General features: G+C 39.1%; 2 protein-coding genes across 5 annotated transcripts in view; one reads left to right on the forward strand and one right to left on the reverse strand.

Moving 5' to 3' along the window:
- Positions 1 to 21,993, reverse strand: part of nf1a (neurofibromin 1a) — a 116,904-nt gene that overhangs the window by 36,754 nt on the left and 58,157 nt on the right. For 3 of the 4 annotated variants that reach the window (XM_085130731.1, XM_085130730.1, XM_085130729.1), the window contains exons 30-35: positions 18,891 to 18,953; positions 14,736 to 14,894; positions 13,618 to 13,715; positions 12,338 to 12,484; positions 12,089 to 12,235; positions 8,296 to 8,406 (exon numbers count right to left, since the gene is read on the reverse strand). In XM_085130731.1, the coding sequence (XP_084986857.1) occupies positions 8,296 to 8,406; positions 12,089 to 12,235; positions 12,338 to 12,484; positions 13,618 to 13,715; positions 14,736 to 14,894; positions 18,891 to 18,953 (725 nt within the window). The remainder of the gene's footprint in view (positions 1 to 8,295; positions 8,407 to 12,088; positions 12,236 to 12,337; positions 12,485 to 13,617; positions 13,716 to 14,735; positions 14,895 to 18,890; positions 18,954 to 21,993) is intronic. The other variant, XM_085130732.1, reaches the window with a different exon arrangement.
- Positions 1,328 to 7,668, forward strand: LOC146504648 (oligodendrocyte-myelin glycoprotein-like). Its single transcript, XM_085130779.1, has 3 exons — positions 1,328 to 1,701; positions 3,484 to 3,696; positions 4,799 to 7,668. Exons 2-3 carry the CDS (start codon positions 3,494 to 3,496, stop codon positions 5,778 to 5,780), a joined length of 1,185 nt encoding a protein of 394 aa, XP_084986905.1. The 5' UTR covers positions 1,328 to 1,701; positions 3,484 to 3,493; the 3' UTR covers positions 5,781 to 7,668.

A 21,993-nucleotide genomic window follows, 5' to 3' on the forward strand; every position in this document is an offset into this window, starting at 1 on the left:
TCTTATCCTATTCTATTGTTATTCTTAATTTTTGCTACTGTAACTTTGCACTGTCCACTTTCTGCTGTGACACAACAGATGTTCCACATGTGGAACTAATAAAGGTTTATCTCATCTAACTCTGGATGGCTACTGCTTCACTTTGTAGTGATTGCTATCATCACGAATGTTCCATAGGCACAGAAAGCACATGTGTTCTGTGTACCCCAACTGGAGACCCAACAGCAGTGCCACAACCTTCAGCTCACCACAAATATTCCAGTTGATCAGCTTCAAAATGAGTTGACTCATATGTCTCTTTCATTCCCACAAGCAAGTAATCCTCATAGCATCAAAAGTAGACATACAAGCTCAAATGAATTCATACGCTAACATAAATCTTCTTGTTAGTGACCGCGAATGATGAACTGGCAGTTTCTCTTTCCCAGCATAAAAGGCTTTGTTTGACCACACTGACTGGCTAGACCAATACTCAGAAGAATGATGAAGTCCAAGCAACTCAGTGAAGATCTAAGAAGCAGAACTGAAGATTTACAAAAACTGGGAGGAACTCTTCCCATGAGTTGGACATAGAAACAACTTTGCGATCCCGTTCTCTCAGTCAATACCCAAAGCTCTTGACTATAGGTGAGGGTAGGGATGTAGGATTAACCGGTAAATTGGGAGATTCGCTTTTACCATAACAGGATGTCTGCATCACTGCAGCTCCTGCCCAATTCCATCTGTCAATCTCTTACTCCATTCTCTTCCACTTAAGGCAGCAACTCCTGACCCAGAGTGAGCACTTGGACCCTTTGCCGCCTGAGGACCATGGACTCAGATTCTCATTTCTGCTGCCTCGAAATCAATAATCTAACAGAACAACATCATCTTCAAAAAGCACCCCACTTAGTGACTCCAAGAAGACTGGGTACTCTGAACAGCCACCAGTGAGAACCCAAACACACTGGCAGCAAGCCAATACCCTGCCAGCTCAAAGAAACCATTAAAAAGGTGTGTTTGACGACAACTGTAACGCTTACCAAAGAAATACTGGCCAATCATAGGCCTACAAACACTAACATGGTGCATAGACTGACATCAGAAAAGGTGGTAAAGGCACACACCTTTGATGTTGCAAGATAAGTTCTTAGTTTTTCTTGCGTGCACTTAACAGCAGAAAAATAGGTTCTGAACAACTTGCAAGAAGTTTTTCGAAAGTTCATTTTTTAGTGACTTAAAACACACCTTGTTGTTAAAAAGCCAATAGACAGCTGTTTGAAAAGCAAACAAATCTGTATATATACACATACATACACACACACACACACACACACACACATATATATATATATATATATATATATATATATATATATATATATATATATATATATATATATATATATACACACACACACAGACAGACACACACACGTCGAGTTATTGCTTGCTTCATCAGCAGTAGGCTTGGCTCGCTGCTGCAATTCTCTCTCCTCCCTAACCTGGAGCTCCAGCTGCATCAGGAGCCTGCAGAGCAGTAAACAGGACACAGCACCAGCGACAGAAGGTAGTATTGTATACTGCCACACAACAATCAGAAACAGGAATCTGAGACTCTTGAGCAGCAAAGAGAAGCACAAAGAAAGGACACAACAAGAGCTTGAGGAGGAAACGAGAAGAAAAAAGGAAAGATGATAAACAGACACTAGAAAGCATAAGGTGAGTGATTTTAAACGGAGAGATCCACATGCACATGATGGCTGCAGTAAATTAATGTAATGTAGTGCTGGCTCATGATAAAGCTAGTCTGTGCTCTGTCGCTATGCAGATTTTTTTCTTTTACTATTCCATGGAGGCACTGACAAAAGTCACATTATAGTACTTAAATATAGAAGCTAGCAACGTAAAGCACAGTCATAGCAGTGGCAACTGCTATCATCAAGCACATAAAGCGACACCTTGAAGAAATTTCCAGAATATATTTATCATATTCAGTGCTTGTGATCGAGTAGTCTTTAGATCAGAATATGAACTGCAGTTGTGGAAACACAGTTTATTGGCTTGAATGAACTGAATGTCACTGCAGCATTCTGAGCGCATGTCCTACTGGCACATCTTCAAGCTGGTTGCTACTTAAAACCAGCCTACTTCTGTATGGCAACAGTACTGAGAAGAGAGTCTGATGAGTTTAAGTGGTGAATTCACAATGCACGTGCCATTTCTGCAGTCATTCACTTACATTTAATGCTATTTGTTAGTTAGTAACTAATTTTCTTAAACACCATCAATGATATTACATAACAATAATGTTACTGACTTAACTCAATGACCGTTTTGGTCAGAAGAGCAGTCTGAATTAACAAGACATTAAAATTGATCTCTGAAGGCAAGATTAAAGGCTGCTAAGGACTTAATTTGAAGATAAAATGCCAAAATGCTGAAAATGTTAACTGGTGGGTCACAGTTAAAAGTTCTCAAAGACAAGACCAAAGAGTCACATTTAGGAATCTAATATATGATGTATGACTCAGTAAAAATGCACTTTAGGTTTGTGTTTTTAATATTTTTAATGAAATTATGGTTTCTATTGATATTTATATTTATAGTTTTGTCACATAGAACTGTGACTAATATAGTATACAGTTAATATGGATCTTCTCTAATGAGCTATGTACAATGATCTATGATTACAACCTTCAAACACTTCTGAGCTACTGTGAAACTTGGTGTCATTCTGCTATATTATTGTATCATATGCACTGTAGATGCTGTTGCTACATTCGGGCATTAGCTCAAGTATTGCATCACAATCCTATTCATGATTATTTTGGTCAATACTCAAATTAAAATCTTTTAGGACAATTATTCACTTGCCTTTGACATGTAATGCATTCGACCCCCCCCCCCCCCCCCCAAAAAAAAAAAAAAAAAGATTTTCTAACTGAAATACCTAAACTTTATGTACTTCCTATCACATCAGAAGTACATAAAGTTACATGGACTGGTTCTCATATATTGCTTTTCTACCGTACCTGAGTAGTCAAAGCGCTTTATACAACTTGCCTCATTCACACAATAATAAAAGCATTGTATGCTTTTCCTACAAAAGCTCTTGCTTTCTAACAGTTATACCTGTTCATAGTCCAGTGGATGCATAGAAGAGCAACTTGGAGTTATGTATATGTGGCACACAGACGTGGATCAAACCACCCACCTTCAGATTAGTAGACATCCTGTCCTACTTCCTGAGCTATAGTAACTGCATTAAAAAAAAATCACTTAAAATATATTCTGTCAGTACACTTCCAAAGATATCTGGACTACGTCAGCAAAAAAATCTAATTTCAGTAAATAATCTGACATTTACGTCAGATTCTTACAGAGAAATATAGAATATTTGAAATAATGGAAGTCCATTTAAAGTTTAAATATTACAAAATTTCATGTGCTAGAACTAGCCAGCTTGATATCTAACCTACTACTTTAAAAACTCACTTCTAGAGCTCTAAGCATGCCTGTATGCTCTGCATCTGTGCTCTACCTACTCCTCTTGCTGCTGTGTGGGCTGCTGGGAGGCTGGGTGCTGTCCATCTGCCCCGCTGCCTGCTCCTGCAGTGGAGGCCATCGTGTTGTGGACTGCTCTTCACGAGGCCTGACCAAGTTACCGCCTGGTCTGCAGCATAACATTCGCTTTCTCAACCTTTCTTTTAACAGGTAAGCTCCTGCACCTCTCAAATGCTCCACTTTTAGACATTATATTACATGACTCACTTTTAGATACATGTGCATGTAACAGGTAACAGAATAAGTAGCATATGGTTAAGCAAATTTACTTAACTAGAGGATCTGACTGTTAAAATATATAGCTGTCCCAGATAAGCGTCCTGAACTTAAATTAATAATAATAGATTTTTACATACACACTCACAAGTAAAAGCCTTTAAGGAACTTCTAAAAATGAACTTGGAACTAATAGCAACTGTTCATAACAGAATAAGAATAACTTGATTGTTGATTGAGCTCATATATCTGACATCACTCATCTGCTACTTATATGAGATGAAAAAAACTGATATCCGCTTTTTTGTTCCATAAAGATTTTGTAAAGTGGGTGATCAAAATTATTCAGAATGACTTCTAATGGATTTAGTATGCATCTTTCCACCATCTCCCCCAGCATGGCTCAAATTACAGCAATTACAGGTTACACTAGTAGGTCCAGTCTTCTTGCATCCTTGTTTCTGACACTGCCTTCCCAGTAGAAGTGTGCAGCATAGAACAGTTAGCAACACAGACTGAAAGAACATCTGCAGCAATTTACTGCAGATTTCAAGAGATCTTAGTTTCCTTAAAAGAAAGAGAGAGATGGCTCCTGTATTCAGGACCAGTTTAGTTTGTTGTATAGGTGTAAACCTAGATATTTATAATGTCCATGCCACAAACTTTCACAGGCTGGAAAGGAGGCCTGTATCTTAGGCAATCTACTATCATTTCCTTTGTCTTAAAGGTGTTCAATATGAACACAATATGAGTAGTTTTTTTTTAACTCCAGATGCTCAAGGCTTTTACAAGATCCCTATATTCAGACTCCTGTCATACTTCTGTGCTTATAATCATGCTGTATGGTATCAACTGATATTTATTAAGCGCTTCTCTAATCCTTCTAAGCACTCAGAGTGTTTTTACACTAGCAAACATTCATGCTTTAGCTTTTTTAGCCATTTGATTATTCATCAATCCAATTAGCAATATTACCATTCTATTACAATTATGATGGTGATAAATATGACGATTAAATATGACATTCTTTTGGCAGCTTGCACGGTCTGGACAACCAGCTCAGCCACTATGTCCATCTGCGCACCCTGGATCTATCCTACAACCGCCTGGAGAGTCTCCCCCCTGCCCTGCCACGGTCTCTGTGGGACATTCGAGCAGCAGGGAACCATCTACGCGCTCTAGACAAAAATGACACAGCCTACCACTGGAACCTGAAAGTACTGGATCTATCAGATAATGAGCTAGAGAGAGTGGTCTTCATCAATAACACACTGTTGAGTCTACAGTCTCTTAACCTCAGTCATAACAGGTTTTGGACAGTGCCCACAAACATGCCACACAATCTGGAGATCATTGATTTGTCACATAACTATTTGTTGCAGATCCTCCCCGGATCGTTGGATCGACTGCCCCGACTGGCCCAGTTTTATTTGCATGCTAACCGCTTCACCTGGCTGTCTGAGGGAATCTTTGATGACCTAATAGGACTGGAGATTATTACTCTTGGGGATAACCCCTGGGCTTGTGAAGAAGAAGAACACATAACAAAGCTCCTTAGATGGTCAGAGAAAACCCGTGCAACCGTTTTGGGGTGCCCCTGTTATACAAGACCCATCTGTGGGCAATCCCATTTACCAGTAACAGGAAGGGAAAGGCACTCAGCTCGGTTTACGGAGCCACCACTCTGGGTTAACAACAGAAGTGAAGGGCAGGATGTTCAATTGCCCCCAAGGACTGTAGAGAACACACCTAACTATCAAGCAAAGTCTCCACTTGTTGACAGTGGAATGTATCAGGGCAAAGCAGGTATGAATGAATCTGGGGATCACATCTGGACATCTTCAACAAGTATGGATAGTTTTTCTTCACACACAAGCACAACAGAACATCCAAGGTCTTTAACCAATAAGCCTAAACTAACTCGTTTATATAATGAAGGCTGCAAACTGGACATCAAAACTCAACAAACAGTCATTCTGTCTGTTGTAGTCATGACAACTGCACTCACCACCATCTAAACTACAATACACATAGTGTAACAGTTATTAGAATCTTGTGGACACTAAATCTATAAGTCATTTCCTGTATGTAGCAGTTCCATTTTCATTTGCCGTACAAAAACTGTTGCAACTGTTGTTATCGTCATGACAATATCTCTTAAAATCCTGTACACAAAGAAAAATGTCAGAGGTAAACATTTAGATTATTGCTTGAACACATGCTGCTGGGTTCATTTATTAGTTGATTCCTAATCAATGCTATTGTGCTGTTTTGGTCCTACCAAGGCATTTAGAACAGTGCTGTTCACAATAAGAAGCCCAAAATGTTTGTAATACAAAATACTTTCCAATTTACCAGTTAAAGACTAGCAATAGGACAGTGTGTAATACACACACGTGAGCATGTTCTCCTCCCGTTCCACTACGGGGACTGCCCAACTGCCTGCAGAGAGTCTGTTGTCAGACGGAAGCAGTGTTTAAAGCATGTGAGCCAATCTGTGAGACGTTTTGCTCATGTTGTTGCTGTTGGTGAGTCAGCCAGCCGCAAAGGAGAGTGAAGCTATAACATATAAAGAGCTCAAGTGAGATCGAGTGTTAAACATAGTGAAAAGTGTGCACTATGGCAACTGTGCGTTTCATGCTGTATTTTTTAATTTCTGAAGTTTTTTTCCCCCCAGTTCTTCTGTTCCGAGTGAACTCTACTATCGCTATTGCTTCCTTCTCTATTCCAGGCCACTGGTCAACCAATCAACTTTCAGCAGTCGCATCTGCATGGGAGGACTGCATGGGAGTGTGTCTTGGGTGGGTGAAAACCCCTCTTCACCCCTGTGCCAGACTGAAAAATGTATGCGAATGAAGACATTTGCAGGACTGCAAATTCCACTTGTGAAACTGAAAGAGGAACGCAAACAGGAATTTGAGTCTCAAACAACACTTTACCAAGAGAAACCTACAAGTTGTATCGCAAACATTATTTAATTGTGAGCTGCAACAACTTCTCAAGTACAACATACCTAACTTTCATGTTTGTACTGTGTGTAAAATGTGATGGACAACCTTGTGACCTGTATAAAGTTTGGATGATGTGTCTGCGATAAAGTATGGCTGAGCAGGAGGGCTCCAAAGTGGCCTGGTTCGGTGCTCTTTTTCAGATGCTCTTCCATTCAAATGAATGGGAAAAATTTGTTGAGAATGTTGCAAAAACTATGTGACGAATAGCTACCAAAAATGGTCTACATTGGCATCCTCAAAAGAGTGACCTTTATCCTTTAGATGCAGATGTACATTTGAGTCTTGTCCGGTCGAGGTGGCTCTTCTATGTTGTGCCATACGTTTATGAAGTGGCTGTTGGGTTTGTCGAATGTAGAGGTCTGTTGTTTAGTTTGTCTTTGGGACGAACCAGTTTTTGTCAGAGTGTGCGTCAGTTTCTTTGATAAACTGGCTACATAAGGGATGACATTTTTGTTCTGTTTGTCATTCTGTTTCTCCCTAGTTGGTGTCTGACCTTGTTTACTGTGCATCTTTGCTGGTTTGATTAAAGCCCATGTTGGGATAAAAACATGTTTTAAGAGCTTTCTTTACATGTGTGTGTGTTCCTTTAGAAGAACTGCAGCTACTTCCCACTCTCTCTGAATGGTACTCATAACCATTGATCAATGGTCATTCCTCAGTGATCAATGGCCTTTGATAGGTGGTTGTTGATCAATGGTCATGACAATTGGCATATTAATGATCAAGAAACTGACCTGTCAGCCCATTGTTCGCCAGTGGTGATAGTTTCATTCATCATGCAAATGTACTGTTCATAAGGGTGGGGAAACCTGCAGTCAGCTGAGACGGAAGAAGTCACTTGGATGAATGACGAAACATTTCTCCCACTGAAAGTGCTACGAAAGTGCTCTCCAACAATTGTGCTTAGAACTGAATAAGCTTCTAGGATGAGATCACCTCTCAACGTCTTCAAGAAAACTTAAATAAGTCCAGAACCTTTTTTCCCAAGCTCCTTAGACAATGCCTCAGTACTCAGTACACTCAATAATAATAAAGATTTGGATGTCAATACTGTGAATGCTTTGGGACACTCAAATAAGCAGATACAAAATGGTTTTTACATTGCGTGCTCAGGCACCAATCGTAGACAGAACTGATACAACAGGGTTCTATTTTTAAAAACCAAAAACCAAGCTGTTTGAAGCAGATACTGTCTCAACTACTGTTGATAGGTGCATACTGGTATCCAGGAAACATCACACACTAACACCACACACAGGATATGTGGTTAGTGGCTAATCTAGAAATAATTCATCCAACTTGCCAGCACACATTCTGACAGATACAATATATCTTTACAGAATAGCTCTGTCCTGACTAATTTGAAACCTCCACATCATTTCATTTTCAGCAAAGGAAATTTTAAATGCAAGGTTTGCTTGACAGCAATTTAAAATGAACCAAAGTCTCTAACAACAAATGCACTCTTATCTATTATTTTGTCAGTTTACTAAATTGAGAAATAAGTAAAGCCAAGTCCTACCTGCGGGCGACATAGTAGAACACTGGATTTCCAATCTTTGAGGTTCCTGCCTGGTAGAAAATGTTGAGGGTCTTTAAGGCTTTGAATTCCTCCTTCTCATGTACTTGATGCCTGTAGAACAAATAGAAGCGCTGAAGATAGTAAATTAAGCAAATAAAGTTATGAACCAACTGGTAAAATAACAAACCAGTTTTATTTGTTGTTTCTCTATTGTTCCCTTGGCCCTTACTCAGAGGTTTATCAGACTTGTTATCTGACTTAGTGCTCAGTTCAAATAAAATAATTGTTGTGGATGATTTTGACAGCCTCAACACAGCATTTAATCTATTATTAGACTCAATTAGCTTCTCTCAAAATGTAAAAGAACCCACAACAACGTTAACCACACTCTGCATCTAGTTCTGAGATATGGCATGGAAACCGAACATTTAAAAGTATTCATTGAAAACCCTTTGATCATTTCCTAACAACAATAAAATTTACAATAATGGATCACACAGCAGTTGGGAATACTTTTAAATACAGCCGATAGCGCTGTAACTAAACTTAAGGGTATAATTCCTCCACTGTTATCGTCTTTAATGCCATTTGCTAACACAGTACAGAGCAGCTACCTTAACTCAGGTTTCATCCTGGATTCCGGCTGTCTGCCTTAGTTTATGAACGCCTTTAGCCATGCTATCTGATGGGTCAAGATACCTCATCCTCCTGTTTTGATATTTTGTGCCTGAATCCTTATTTGGCATCCTCAGCAGTGCCCTCCTTGGTGCATGCAGGAGTCGGGAATAAGAATCTGTTTTATTGTGCAGGTGGATCGTCAGCCTAACCTAAATGGCTTGTTTTTAAAGAAGTTTAGTGATTTATTATTCTCCACTATTAAGCCGTTTAGGATTGCTTACAGATGGAAATATTAACATTCACATAGAAGATTAGCTCCTGTTTCCAAGTTGTCACCTTGGATAAATCAGATAAACACCATACGCCTCTTAAAGTGTTCTTGTGGAAAAGGTGAGCACTAGTGAAGGAAAATTCGGTTTGTATTCATCCCCTTCAGCCAAAGGATCTTTTCATCTTTTCTTTCAACAGTTCAGTTAGAGATACACGGGCTGACTATTTCTCACACTTGGTTGCAAATAGAACAGGTAATCCTATGGCGTTATTTGACACCATTAATAATATTGTTACTTCTGCTCCACCTGCTGTCCCAACCTCCTCAGTATATACAGTCCTGATTAAAAGTTTAAGACCACTTGAAAAAAAATCATATTTTGCATGGTTGGATCTCAACAAGGTTCCAACTAGAGCTTCAATATGCAACAAGAAGAAACGGGAGTGAGACAAAACATTTTTTGGAGCATGCAATTTATCGAAAACAATGCTTAAATTGAAACAAATTGTTTTATAACTGATCAAAATTTTAGGACCACATGCCTTTAAAGAGGCAAACTCTATGCAAAAATGTGGCCACTGGCTATGTCCAGATGTTGCAGAGAGCATCCCTCATGACTGAGGGCCCTCGTCTGTGTGGTAACAACTGGGATTTTCAACATGACAACGCTACATTACACAAAATCCCCGCAGGACAAGGAACTTCTTGCAGGAGAATACCATCACTCTTTTGGACCACCCTGCGTGTTCCCCTGATCTAAATCCAATTGAGAACCTTTGGGGATGGATGGCAAGGGAAGTTTACAAAAATGGACAACAGTTCCAGACAGTAGACACCCTTCGTGCGGCTGTGTTCGCCGCTTGGAGAAATGTTCCTTTTTGATCGGCTGTAAAAAAGCACGTTTCAGTTTAAGCATTGTTTTCAATAACTTGCATGTTCAAAAAAATGTTTTCTCACTCTCATTTCTTCTTGTTGATGTTGGAGCTCTTCTTGGTTCCAACCATGCAAAATATGACTTTTTGGCATTTTTCAAGTGGTTTGAAACATTTGATTGGGACTGTATGTTCTGCTCGGCCTTAGTGGATCATTGCACTGTTGACTGTAGTATTTAATTACAGTGATTAGAGCATGCTATAGGAATGAAAGATACTGTGTTGCAGGGATTTGAATCATAACTATTTAATAGACGTCACCTTGTTCATTTAAATGGGGACCTCTCTTTAGGGCTGTTTGATATAACGATATATATCGGATGACGATATAAAAACATCTATCGTTTCATTTTACACTATCATTTGTTTCATGGTGTTGCAAAATAAACTGTTTACGGCAATATTTTTTCATCGTTTTGATGGTCACTGTAGTGGCTATATTAATTTCTTAAGTTCTCTCTTTCTCTTATATTTAATATAGCTACACTACGGACGGACAAGCGCCTGTTTTTATGCGTTGTCGTTAGCAACAACGACGGTAAAATCATCCCGTGTCCGCTTGTTTATTTTCCACATAAACCTTTCACAATAAAGCTCAAGATCCTGTTGAGACTTTTCAAAATAAACGGAATCACGTGAAAGAGTATGCAGAGTATTTACGGATGAGAAGCAAAGAAGAGCCGTCAGGTGCTAAAAAATAAACCTTAGACTCAAACGTTAGAACAGGCTTTTCCCTGCAGCACACCGTGTAATAAATACTCACAACGAAAACGGCGGCTGTTACAACATATGTCTAAAAATGCATAATTTCATGCATCGGTTAAAATACTCGACTCCAGGTACACGACACTCAGCTGGAAACACTTCACACAAGTCGAGCTGCCCGAGATTCACAGAATTTACAGAAAATGTAAAAATTTTGCGATTTATATCGTTATCGGGACAATAGAGGTCTTATATCGGGATATGAGATTTTGTCATATCGCACAGCCCTACCCCTCTTCACACACTAAGGTTAATTATTAAGGTCCACAGGGTTCAGTGCTAGGACCAATTCTGTTTACATTATACAAGCTTCCCTTAGGCAACATCAATAGAAAGCATAGCATACCTTCTACCTACCTGCCCATGAAGCCAGACAGCACAGACTGATTGTCTTAAAGGCCTGGATAACCTATAATTAATATTTTTTGTCTCTTTTTACATTTATGAAGAATAACCAAAAATGAGAAACACCCTGTCTCAGAGTGATGCTGAGAAAAAAAAACATGGCTCATACATTTAGTACTGGCGGGTAAGGCTGGACTACTGTAATATATTATTATCAGTATGTCCTAAAAGATAAAGTAACAAACCAGTCAAAAGTCTTCAGTTGATCTAGAAAGAGTATTGACAGGGACCCGAGAGAAAGAGCATATTTTGACCATACTGTTTTTTTTTTAATTGGCTAACTGTTTAAATCAGAATCTAATTTAAAATCCTTTTCTTGAATGATCAGGGCCCATCTCATCTTAAAGACCTCACAGTAACATATCCTAATGGAGCACTTTGCTCTTAGACTGCCAGCTTACTTGAAGGGTATTAAAAGCAGAAAGGGGGAAAGAGCCTTCACCTTTCAGGACCCTCTTCTGTGGATCTAGCTCTCAGTTTGGATTTGGGAGACAGACACCCTCTCTACGTTTTAGATTTGGTTCAAAACTTTCTTTTTTGACAGCAAATAGACAGGGCTTAATCAGGTGACCCTGAATCCTCCTTTACTTGCGTTGCAAACGGCCTAGACTGCTAGGGCTTCCCATGATGCACTGAGATAAAAGTTGAAATTGAATACAATGAAAGCTTCCTATAAAGTGTTAACGCATCTAAAACTAAAGACGGACAGACTTACAACCCATAAATGGGAAAAACGATGCACAAAGTCACAAGTGCTTGTTGAGTCAGAACCATTATGTTGACAAGCTGTTATCAATCTTACCTGGTCATAAACTCCTCAAACTTGGAGCTGGTCAGATTGAGACTAGACCAGTGAGTGTCAGCCACAGGTTTGTGTTCCGGCGGTCCGAGGTAAGCCAGCAAGGTGGCCATCTTGTCAAAAGGTCGCCTACCTACAGCCTTGTGGTCCCTAAAATAAAATTGTGACTCATGATTTAATGATCAAAAATAAAAATGTAATGATTAAAAATAAAAAAAAAAAATCTAATTTAACGAAATACAAAATTCTGACCTGTTACTGGATAAGTACTGGCCAATTCTTTCCTGATTATTCCACAGCAGCCGGTGGAGAGCCAGCACATTACCGTCACTGATAAATGACAGACTGTGGTTGACAGAATCACTGGGTGGAGAGTCAGATGCTATGTCCAAGAAAAACCTGGGGCAGAGAGAGAAGATTGCCAGCTCAACTTAAGGTCAGAAGAAACACGACAGCAAGCACTTCACTGATTTAGTCTGAACTGTCACATGACCACATAGCTCAGTTTTCCCTGACTACACAAACTCTGTTGATATAAAATGTTTGATTCGTTTGTTATTTTTTTGTTAGTGACTGGTCAAACAATTGATGAACAGTCAGCATGAACAGTCAGCATGGTGGTACTAGTGAGAAGAGAGGGGATCATTAACTTCCACGATGAGTCTGTGATTCCTGTCAGGCAGCAGGTGTCAAAAAATTACGACAAGGAAAAGAAAAAAATCTAAAGACTGAAAAAGTTGCTAATTGCCAAAAAGAAATAACATCTGTTGTATCTTTATATAAAAAAAATATACCAGAGGTTCTGGGTCTAACAAAAGTATTATATGAGGAGGGTTTCAGCATGTGAGTTCACATACACTGAAGTAAATAATTATTTGATCCCCTGCTGAATTTGTAAGCTTGCTCACTTACAAAGAAATCAACCATCTGAAAATTTTATGGCAGTTTCACTTATTGGAGAGAGACGGACTATAAGCCAAAAATCCAGAAGAAAAAAACACATTACATAAAAGTAAATGATGTATGTCTATAACGCAGCCAGAAATCTGTCTCTCACCGATTGGCTGCATGTTCATGTGGCACACAGATTACCATCTCATCAAATCAGTTACAGATATGCCAGCTTGTTGTGTAAATAAAACATGCCTGTCCACAGAAGGATTTTTCTCCATTCCTACCTATTCACTACCATGGGCAAGACCCCACCACTGCCCGCCTATTTTCAGGTCTCAGAGCCCTCTCGCACTATGAAAACTAACCAGAAGGTATTTGGGACAGATTATATATTATATTGGCTAATTAAGATATATTTAAGAAACAAAACAAAACAAGCAGTCCTATAACGTCCAATATTTGAGCACACACTAACACAAAAATACAAACAAAAATATCAGTTCCCAAATGTATTGAACTTTTTAACTGGATATAGTTAAGTTAAAATTTCACAGCAATCCATTATATAGGGGGCAGGGACAGCTCTAGGGATAGGGATACAAACAGTATTTACAGTAACAGTAGTTCCCTGCATTTACCTTCGGGCTGAATCAAAGTTGCTCTTCACAAAGTCATTAAAAGGCCTCATGTGTTCTTCTTTTGTAAATAAGACGTGGTTTGCAATACTCTGCAAAATCTGAAATAAAAAATACAAGAGATTCACAATAAGCTCATGTTATGGGAGTTGTGGGATCTTGCTCGAGTTCAAAGAGAATGGTTACCCTCAGGTTTAATCCTGATATCAAATGCAGGTTACTGGGATTTGAACAGACACTTATACCAGGTACACTATGTCAAAAGATTTCTCTGTAATGCAGTACAGTGTTTCACTATCTTTGTGCTCAGTCTCACAATAAAAACTTACCTCCCGCTAAACGTATTAATGTCACTCTATTCCCAGACTGTTGGAGCTTCTTTTTAAACCAGACGTGATCACAAGGTTTAAGATAGTCAGTGACATTTTAAACTTTATTAGAGTCATGTGTCTATGATGCCTACTCATTGATGCCATTTTTGCCAAAAAAAAATTAGGTTAAGGACACTTTATTTGTACCTGTGGATACAAATAAAGGGGGTAAAAATACATTTCTTTTGATCTCTTCTTGTAGTGAGTACGTCACTTATCCTCATGTGGATTTTCAAAAAACAAACAAACAAAAAACCCAGAAAAAATAAATAAATCACAGAATAAGTAAAAAGTTTGGCTATTGGAGCCAAACTGTTTTAAAGGTTTGTTTTTCTGCTCCATTGGACTAGAAGCCTTCATTCAGAAGGAAGAAACTGAAAGTTCTTATGCACAGGATGCAAAGTGTCAAACAAAATCGAACCAGCCAATGGGGATAATTCTCTGGCATACAGAGATGCTGGGTTCAGCTGTCGCTAGGGATGGGAATTGTGAACCGGTTCTTGTAGAATCTAATATCTTTAATATGCTGCTTAGGGATGGTGTTGACTCTCAAACAACCCAGTGGGAAAATAACGAGAATTGAAATTGAAAGGAATCGAATTAAGAAGTGATTAAGTGATTAATTAAGAAGTGATATTGATAATGGAATCTGAATCGGTAAATTCTTATTAATTCCCATCCCTAGACTTAGGGATGCAACCATTTTTTTCTGGTTGCTTTCATGGTAGCCCTCATATCCAATAAGCTTACCTTGGACATGAGTTTGAGCCCCCGTTCTATCCTGGGCAGAGGCTTCTTGTCTAAAATACCAGTCTCATAGGGGGACACAATAGCAGGGTTGATGAAGCGCAGAAACATAGCACTGCCCACCGCACCAATGCTGTTCTGTGGGAACCGCTGACTCACAACCTGTGTGAGGGAGTATGGAGAGAGTGGAGGGAAAAAAATGTTGGCGAACACAAACGGAAAATACAGAACAGAAGGGAAAAGTATAAGAAGAGGGACCAGTTTGAAAAAAAGGGAAGGAGAAAATATTAAAAGTTGATTTTGGTACATTCAAGAGCAAATGAGGGAATGATAATAATAACAAAATATACATGTATCAATATGTGTAACAGAGATATTTGAGCTGAGTCATGATCAGGCCAAAAAATGCTGCGCTCAGGAGGAGAGCGAAGCTAGGAAGAAATATGACGAAAGACTTGGACATGATTCCAGTTTATTCTGGTTGTACCAGGAGTGAAAAAGGTTTTTACTCCAGTTACAGCAGAAGAAACATGCAAGAGAGGAAAAACATGACAATCAACCCAGCTGTCTCCTCTCTGTTGGTGAAAGATGAAAATAGGAAGTGATTACACAAACTGACAGAAGACAGATGTTAAGCCATGAATTGTGATTAAAGTATAAGATGGTGGTGCCTCTTTTAATTCAATTACTAGAAGAAGAAATTAAAAAATACAAACTTCCTACAACATCAGGCTATAACCCCATATCATCAACACAAACGTCATCACATCAGTAAGGCTTTACAATTATGAATAGAGACAAACTAAGTTACTAAAAGAATGACGGTAACCTATAACTTTATTATGTTATTTATTTTACATCTCATTCCAACCACCCATCAGCAGTTGTTGTATTACATGCAGAAAACGCATATGATAAAGTTAACTGGCATTTTTGAAATTCTCACTATTAAAGAAAACAGTCTTTGGTGAATAATTTATTCACTGGGTGAAAGTTTTATACACATCACAATGGCCACAATCACAAGACAAGGATACCGACTCTCCCTGTCACCATTTGTCATATTTATTGAACATCATTGGAATCCAATCCCAAAATCCAAAAATAAGCCAATATGCATATAATTTATTACTTTGGGAAGAGATAGATGACACTGATGACAACACATGAAAACTCGCTAACCTGCTATGAGCAACAGAGGGCAAGGATTAGTGAGTGTCAGAGCCACAATCCGGGAGGAGAAACAGACCACACATTAACACATTTCACACTTAGATGCACTGGTCCAGGAATGCCTCGGGTAGATTAAGACAGGTGGTGAAGAGGAACAGCACAGGAACTATTATTAAAGACCAAGCCGCTGCACAAGATGTTGACATTAAGAAATCCTACCACTGACTACAAGAGTCCAGCCTAAAGGATACCAGAAGCTCTTATCCCACCAGCACAAGAACAAAGCCTAAGCACTAGACCTCTAAAGGCAACAGTCTACCACAGCTGAAAGTTGTAAGCTATGCAAAAGTACCCTAGAGATGAAATACAAGTTGGAACAGCATTTACTTAGAGGCACAACCAGGTAGCTGGAACAGTTTCCAATAACATCTATGCATATCAGGAGTTGGGAATCGATGGGAAAGATATCGTCAATTTTTTATGTTCTTGGACCTGATTGGTCAGACGTGTATGACATGTATGTTGCGTGTTTAATGAATGTGCAACACATTCACACTGGCACAGACAAATAGTCAGATGCACACTCACAGCCACACACTAACATGACAATAGTATGTAAGCTTTTCACTATGAGTTAAGGTATAGTTAACCAAAGTAAACATTGAAGGAACCACCAAAAAAAGGTTGTAACAACAAAGGTACACAGACAAAACTAAAGCTGTCCAGAGCTTAGAGCTAGCCACTAGCCAGCTGCCTCAGTAAGAGTAGTCACCAGATTCAGTTCCTGGGTAAGGTGTTCTGACTGGGCATGTCCTAATGGTGTGAGGCCCGGGCAGAGACCAAGGACATGCTGGTGATCTCTCTATGTCCCTTATATCTACTTACCTACCTACCTACCTGGTAGAGGACCCGAGCTTGAAGGATACACTTCCTGCGGACAATACATTCTGCAACCATTACCGAGAGCAACCAGCTGATCTACACTACAGCAGCAGTGATCAGTGAGATGAACAGCCACAAGAAGCAGTACGCTCCATTGAGAGAAGGAGACTAGAGGCCAAGATCAAGGTAGTAGGGAGGAAGGTTAGCCGTATTGGAGCTGCAGAAAGGTGCAATGAAGAAGATGCCTGAGAAGTACACCTACGTGTTGAAATACAGCAGGTTGAGCTGATACCAAAGAGTTTAATTTTGGCTTCATCTCCTCTTTCTCCCTAGCCTTCTATCAATCCTTTCACAAAGCAAGATTTCAGTCCATTACGTAGTGTGTTTATAGTAGACCTGGACATAATTCATCATAAACCAATGTTTCTAGGATGTTTGTGAACTACTTTTGTGTCTATGTTCTTAACATAATGGTGTTATCAGTGATGTTCTTGGTGATAATGGTCTTTTTATATTTTTTCATTTTCTAAATAATCACAACAACCAACTACACTGAACTGACTGTGGTATCAGATCAAAACTTTGAGGATCAAAAGTCAATGGACATTTCAGAACATTTTCAGTTTAAACAACCCTTAAAGAAAGTCTTTGTGTGTACCGCAAGTACTAGAATTGACCAAAAACTCTACAAATGGTCAAACTTGTGACTACAAATTACAATCAGTGTTTATAATTTGTGGACAAACAGTGTTAAATGAAATACAGAGCAGGAAATACACAAAATGCCCTGAAAAGGACTATGCTATTATTGGCAAGTTAAGTTTCTTGGTAGTTCATTTATGCTTGCCTGCTGTAACTCATGTATTTTACTTTGATATTTTGAATTTTAAAAAGTTAAAGAAAGTTAGTTGCTGCTCTCCTAGATGCAAAGAGTAAAAGATGCACAACTTCCTGTAGGTAAAGCCAGTGCCTGCAAAAGCAAAAATGTTCCACTTCAAAGTTTGGGGAAACTACTGACACTCGCCTTGGAGAAATGTTTCCCTAAGTCTCCCCAAGTTCCCCATGTCTGGCTGAAATGAAGCAAAATCGTCAAAAATCCTTTTAAAAAAAACTTTAAAAGTAATTAATACAAGAGTCTATAAGTATGTGACTGTCACTGTATTTGCTTAAAGTATTTGCTTTAAGATTAAATATAGACCTGAATGTAGTGGTAGATCAAAAGTCTGATTATCAACAAAGTCATTAGGCATTCTGGGACCATGCTTTTTCACAGTTTAGAACATTTAGACCAAAAACCAAAAATGATATACCTTTTATATTATTGCACCAAAATGTCAGAACTGCTTTAAAGCAGGGTTGAGGTTGATCATAATCCGCAGTTCATGTCAGAACCCCAGAATTATGCTCTACTGATGTAACAACATCAGTAAACTATTTCAGAAGGAAGAGGAGATGGAGGAATTGTTGATAAACAAGTGGCAACAAAACTGCACATGAGCACCAACATTTGAATAAAAGAATCAAGGTTCTGGATGAGCTTCTAGTTAAAAACAAACAAACAAACAAAAAAACTGTGGGAACATACTTTCATAATGGTGGAAAAAAGACAACAGCTGTGAAATGCAACTCATTACAGCAAGAGGCCAATATATCAGAATATTTCATCAAAAAATCTTAAAAGGCTATGTCCCCACCAGAGCAGGCGAGATGTGCTGCTGTGCATCTGTGACAGTTCACTAAAATAAGTGATGCACGTTAAAAAATTACAATGATGGTGCAGATGAAATGTTCTGAGAAAAGGTCACCTAGAGTGCAAACAGAAAGCCCAGAAAGAAAAGAGAAGACAGAATGCTTCTATTTCCTGGAAACTGTTAATCAAAAATACATCAAGTGATGCCAGTATTAGTACAATGATTTCAAGAGAGGGTTGTACACAAAGCTGAATATGGAAAAACAAAACATTTCCAGTGAAAAACCAAATTAAAACTGAAAAAAAGAAACAAAACAAAACAAACAAACAACAAAAAGAAATAAAATGCAAAAAAAAGCTTTTTTGCTTTAGGGGTAAAAGTATCTGAGGTAAAATAGATTCTCCAAACTTACTGCTTTTTTGCTTTCCTTTTTTTCTTTTACTGTTGCTTTATTCAGTAGAGAGTGGCAAGTAGCCTACAGAACAGAGATGAGCACAATATGGTCACAGCACCAGCTAAACAGACACACACACCAACACACACACACGCACACACAGGTAGCATAGCCCTAACCATATAAACATACATTTTTATCTAGGAAAGCACAAAGAAAAATAAAAAAATGCCGTTTCACTGCTCAGGGCACATAAAGCGTGTTAATGCATGCACTACCAGTCTTTTACTTTAGCAGACGGGTGTACACAAATGTGTGTCTCTACACACTTGTGACACAATATCCAAGGTGGAGAACAGGAAATGAAATATATAAGCAGATACAATAAAAATCAAAGACTTTTTGTGTGTGTCTCCGAATCATTTTAAATCATAAAAGCTGAGACAAAGTTGTTGTTTTTTTCACTTTTTGATTATGAGTGGAAAATACTATAGTGAGGGTATGTTGGCATATATGTTCAGACAGAAGATCTGAACTCAAATATAACTGAAAATTGCAATTAGATAATATTATTTGGTACATGTCTTTGTGATAAAAAGCAGTCAGTTGTCATTCTCCCATGATGTGATCACACCTAATCCACTGCTTGATTTGGCCTTGAGAGATATTGTCCTCTATCTCTAATTGTCTGTCGCACCTTCAGTTATTCCGGTTTTCTCACACAATCCAAAGACATGCATGAGATTAGGATTAATGGCAATTCAAAACTGGATATAGGTGTGGATGTGACCTGGTTGTCTTTATGGATTAATCCGGATACAGATTGCGACCTGTCCAATGAATGCTCTTAACCTGTGACAAACTACAGCCCCCATGCTACCCCAAAGTGGAAAAGCTGAAGAAAATGAATCAATGAATAAAGGGATGAATGGTAAATTTATATATTCAAGCAATCAAAAATGGCTACATTCATAGAGGAGCGCTGGTGGTGGCAAAGTCAGACTTATTCCAGATGCTTGTGTGTTGATCGTCCCAGCGAAAGAGCACAATTGCCACTACATCTCCTGAAATGTTGTGTTATTGTCCTGTAATTTAATGTTTTTTTCTGTTTTATATTGAGTGTGTGCTCTCTACTTTGGGCGATATTTGATTCTCTGTCTACAGGTCTCCAACTGGTGGGCTCCACTCATGCACTGGCCTATTGACATGTCAACTGCTGATTGGTCCGTATCTACAGCTTCGTCTTCTTTTGGTTGCCCTTTTGAAGGGTTGATCATGTGCCTACACCTCACCCTGTCTGTAGCATCCTTTTCTGTCACACTAACCCTCTGCATGTAATCCTACACTACTATCCTTGAACCTCCTCTGAGGTTTTCCTCTTCTCCTGCACACCTGGCAGCCTTTGTCCAAGATACCCACTAGCCCTCTGCAGGCTTTTAAAACATCTCAACCATGCTTCTCTAACGTTCAGTCATCCTGAGCTGTCCCTCTGATATAGTCCTTTCTAATCTTGTCTACTCTGGTCACTCCCACTGAAACCATAACATCTACAACTCTGCCATATTCACTTCGAATTCCTATTTTTGTTTAGTGCCACTGTCTCCAAACCATACATCATAGCAGGTCTCTACCATTCCTTTCCCACCGTGTGTGCACCAACTTCAACTCCTATATCTTGACCTATCCTCCCTCTTACTGAAATATCTGTTGACTACAGCCATCCTTTTTGTAAAATCCACCACCATCTGCCATTCTCCATTCCTCTCCATAACACCATACCCACCAAACATCTGTGTTTCGTTTCCCTATATGTCCACCGAAGTCTGTTTTAATCACCAATCTCTGCCCCTGGGGACATTCTGTATCACCTTAACCAACTTACTAACATGTCCTCCACCTCCAAACCTCTGATTGTTCTGTGAGCGTTTTTTCTGGAAAAACCCAGAAAAAGGGTGCAATTTAGACTTTTAATGTCCTACTCTCCACCCACACCAGACACACTCCCACGCCGTCCTCCTAGATACTAAATGCACATCACCGAAAGTAGATGACACATCAGTCTGCAGACTGGTTGTCAAGTGGGCCAAAATAGGAGAAGTATCTACAGCTACAGTGAAGTTAACTGGAAATGGGAGAACCAAAAAAAACTTACTTGTGTTGTGTCTTTACTTGTGTTGGTATAGTGACCAACAAAAGTAAAGCTTGCGTCACAACTGCTCTAACGCCCCCTTAATTGTTCCCATGAGCTTTAAAACCGTGGTTCCCAAACTTTTTTTGCTGGGTCCCCTTTGTTTTACAGGACCACCCCCTCCAACCACAAACACCCACATATTGTTTTCAAACTCCAATGCAATTAATTACACACCTCAAACCTTTTGTAAACAATTAAATAAATAAAAGTAAACTGCAATAAATTACAGGTAGCAATAAAATAAACTATCCTTTTACGTTACGCCCCCACCTACACAGGTATTTTTAGAAAACAGTTTTTTCTATGCGTTCGGCCTGAAAAACTCCTGCCAGGGTGGAGATTTTCGAAAACTCAGTTTTTGCGTTTACGTGTGGACAAGGAATAGTCACGCAACATCAAAGGTGAGCGCCTTTTATGACGTCACGCTGTGCGTCATGTTATTGTTTACATGAGATGAATTTCTACAATGGCAGATAGAGACAAAATACTACTGCTGTTAATCTTACTATCTGCAGTTTTTACACGCTTACACACACAATTACTGTTCCTCCATTTACAAAGACTGAGGCATCAGAGTGAACTTCAGATGTGGCTTCTACATTCAAAACTAATTCTTCCGGGGATACCTACCTTGGCACCACCATTGTGCAGGTGAAGCTAAAAGCAAGATATGCTTCATCATATTTTGTAGTCTTTGGTTTGGAAACATATTTGGCGTCGCTTCATCTTCTGCTTTGTGTTTGTGTGGGAGCCCCGTCAAAAACCTGTCCATTATGCTAGCAGTGTCCAAGCCTTTCCTGTTGGGTCAGCTGGGTTAAACCACAACAGGAAAAAAGACTGGTGGCAGCAATCGGTACCCCTCAGCCTCCTTGTAGATATATTTATGGTATAAATTCGAAAGTCCTCCATGTTTTGTTCTCAAGTTATCCC

The sequence above is a fragment of the Neolamprologus multifasciatus genome, chromosome 14 (assembly GCF_963576455.1).
Source record: "Neolamprologus multifasciatus chromosome 14, fNeoMul1.2, whole genome shotgun sequence".
Taxonomy (NCBI): Eukaryota; Metazoa; Chordata; class Actinopteri; order Cichliformes; family Cichlidae; genus Neolamprologus; species Neolamprologus multifasciatus.

Bases quoted from the DNA above. Each gene is read 5' to 3' on its own strand.
- LOC146504648 (XM_085130779.1), top strand. From the start codon at position 3,494: ATGCCTGTATGCTCTGCATCTGTGCTCTACCTACTCCTCTTGCTGCTG. The intron at 3,697-4,798 runs GTAAGCTCCTGC...TTCTTTTGGCAG, and splicing joins CTCAACCTTTCTTTTAACAG to CTTGCACGGTCTGGACAACC.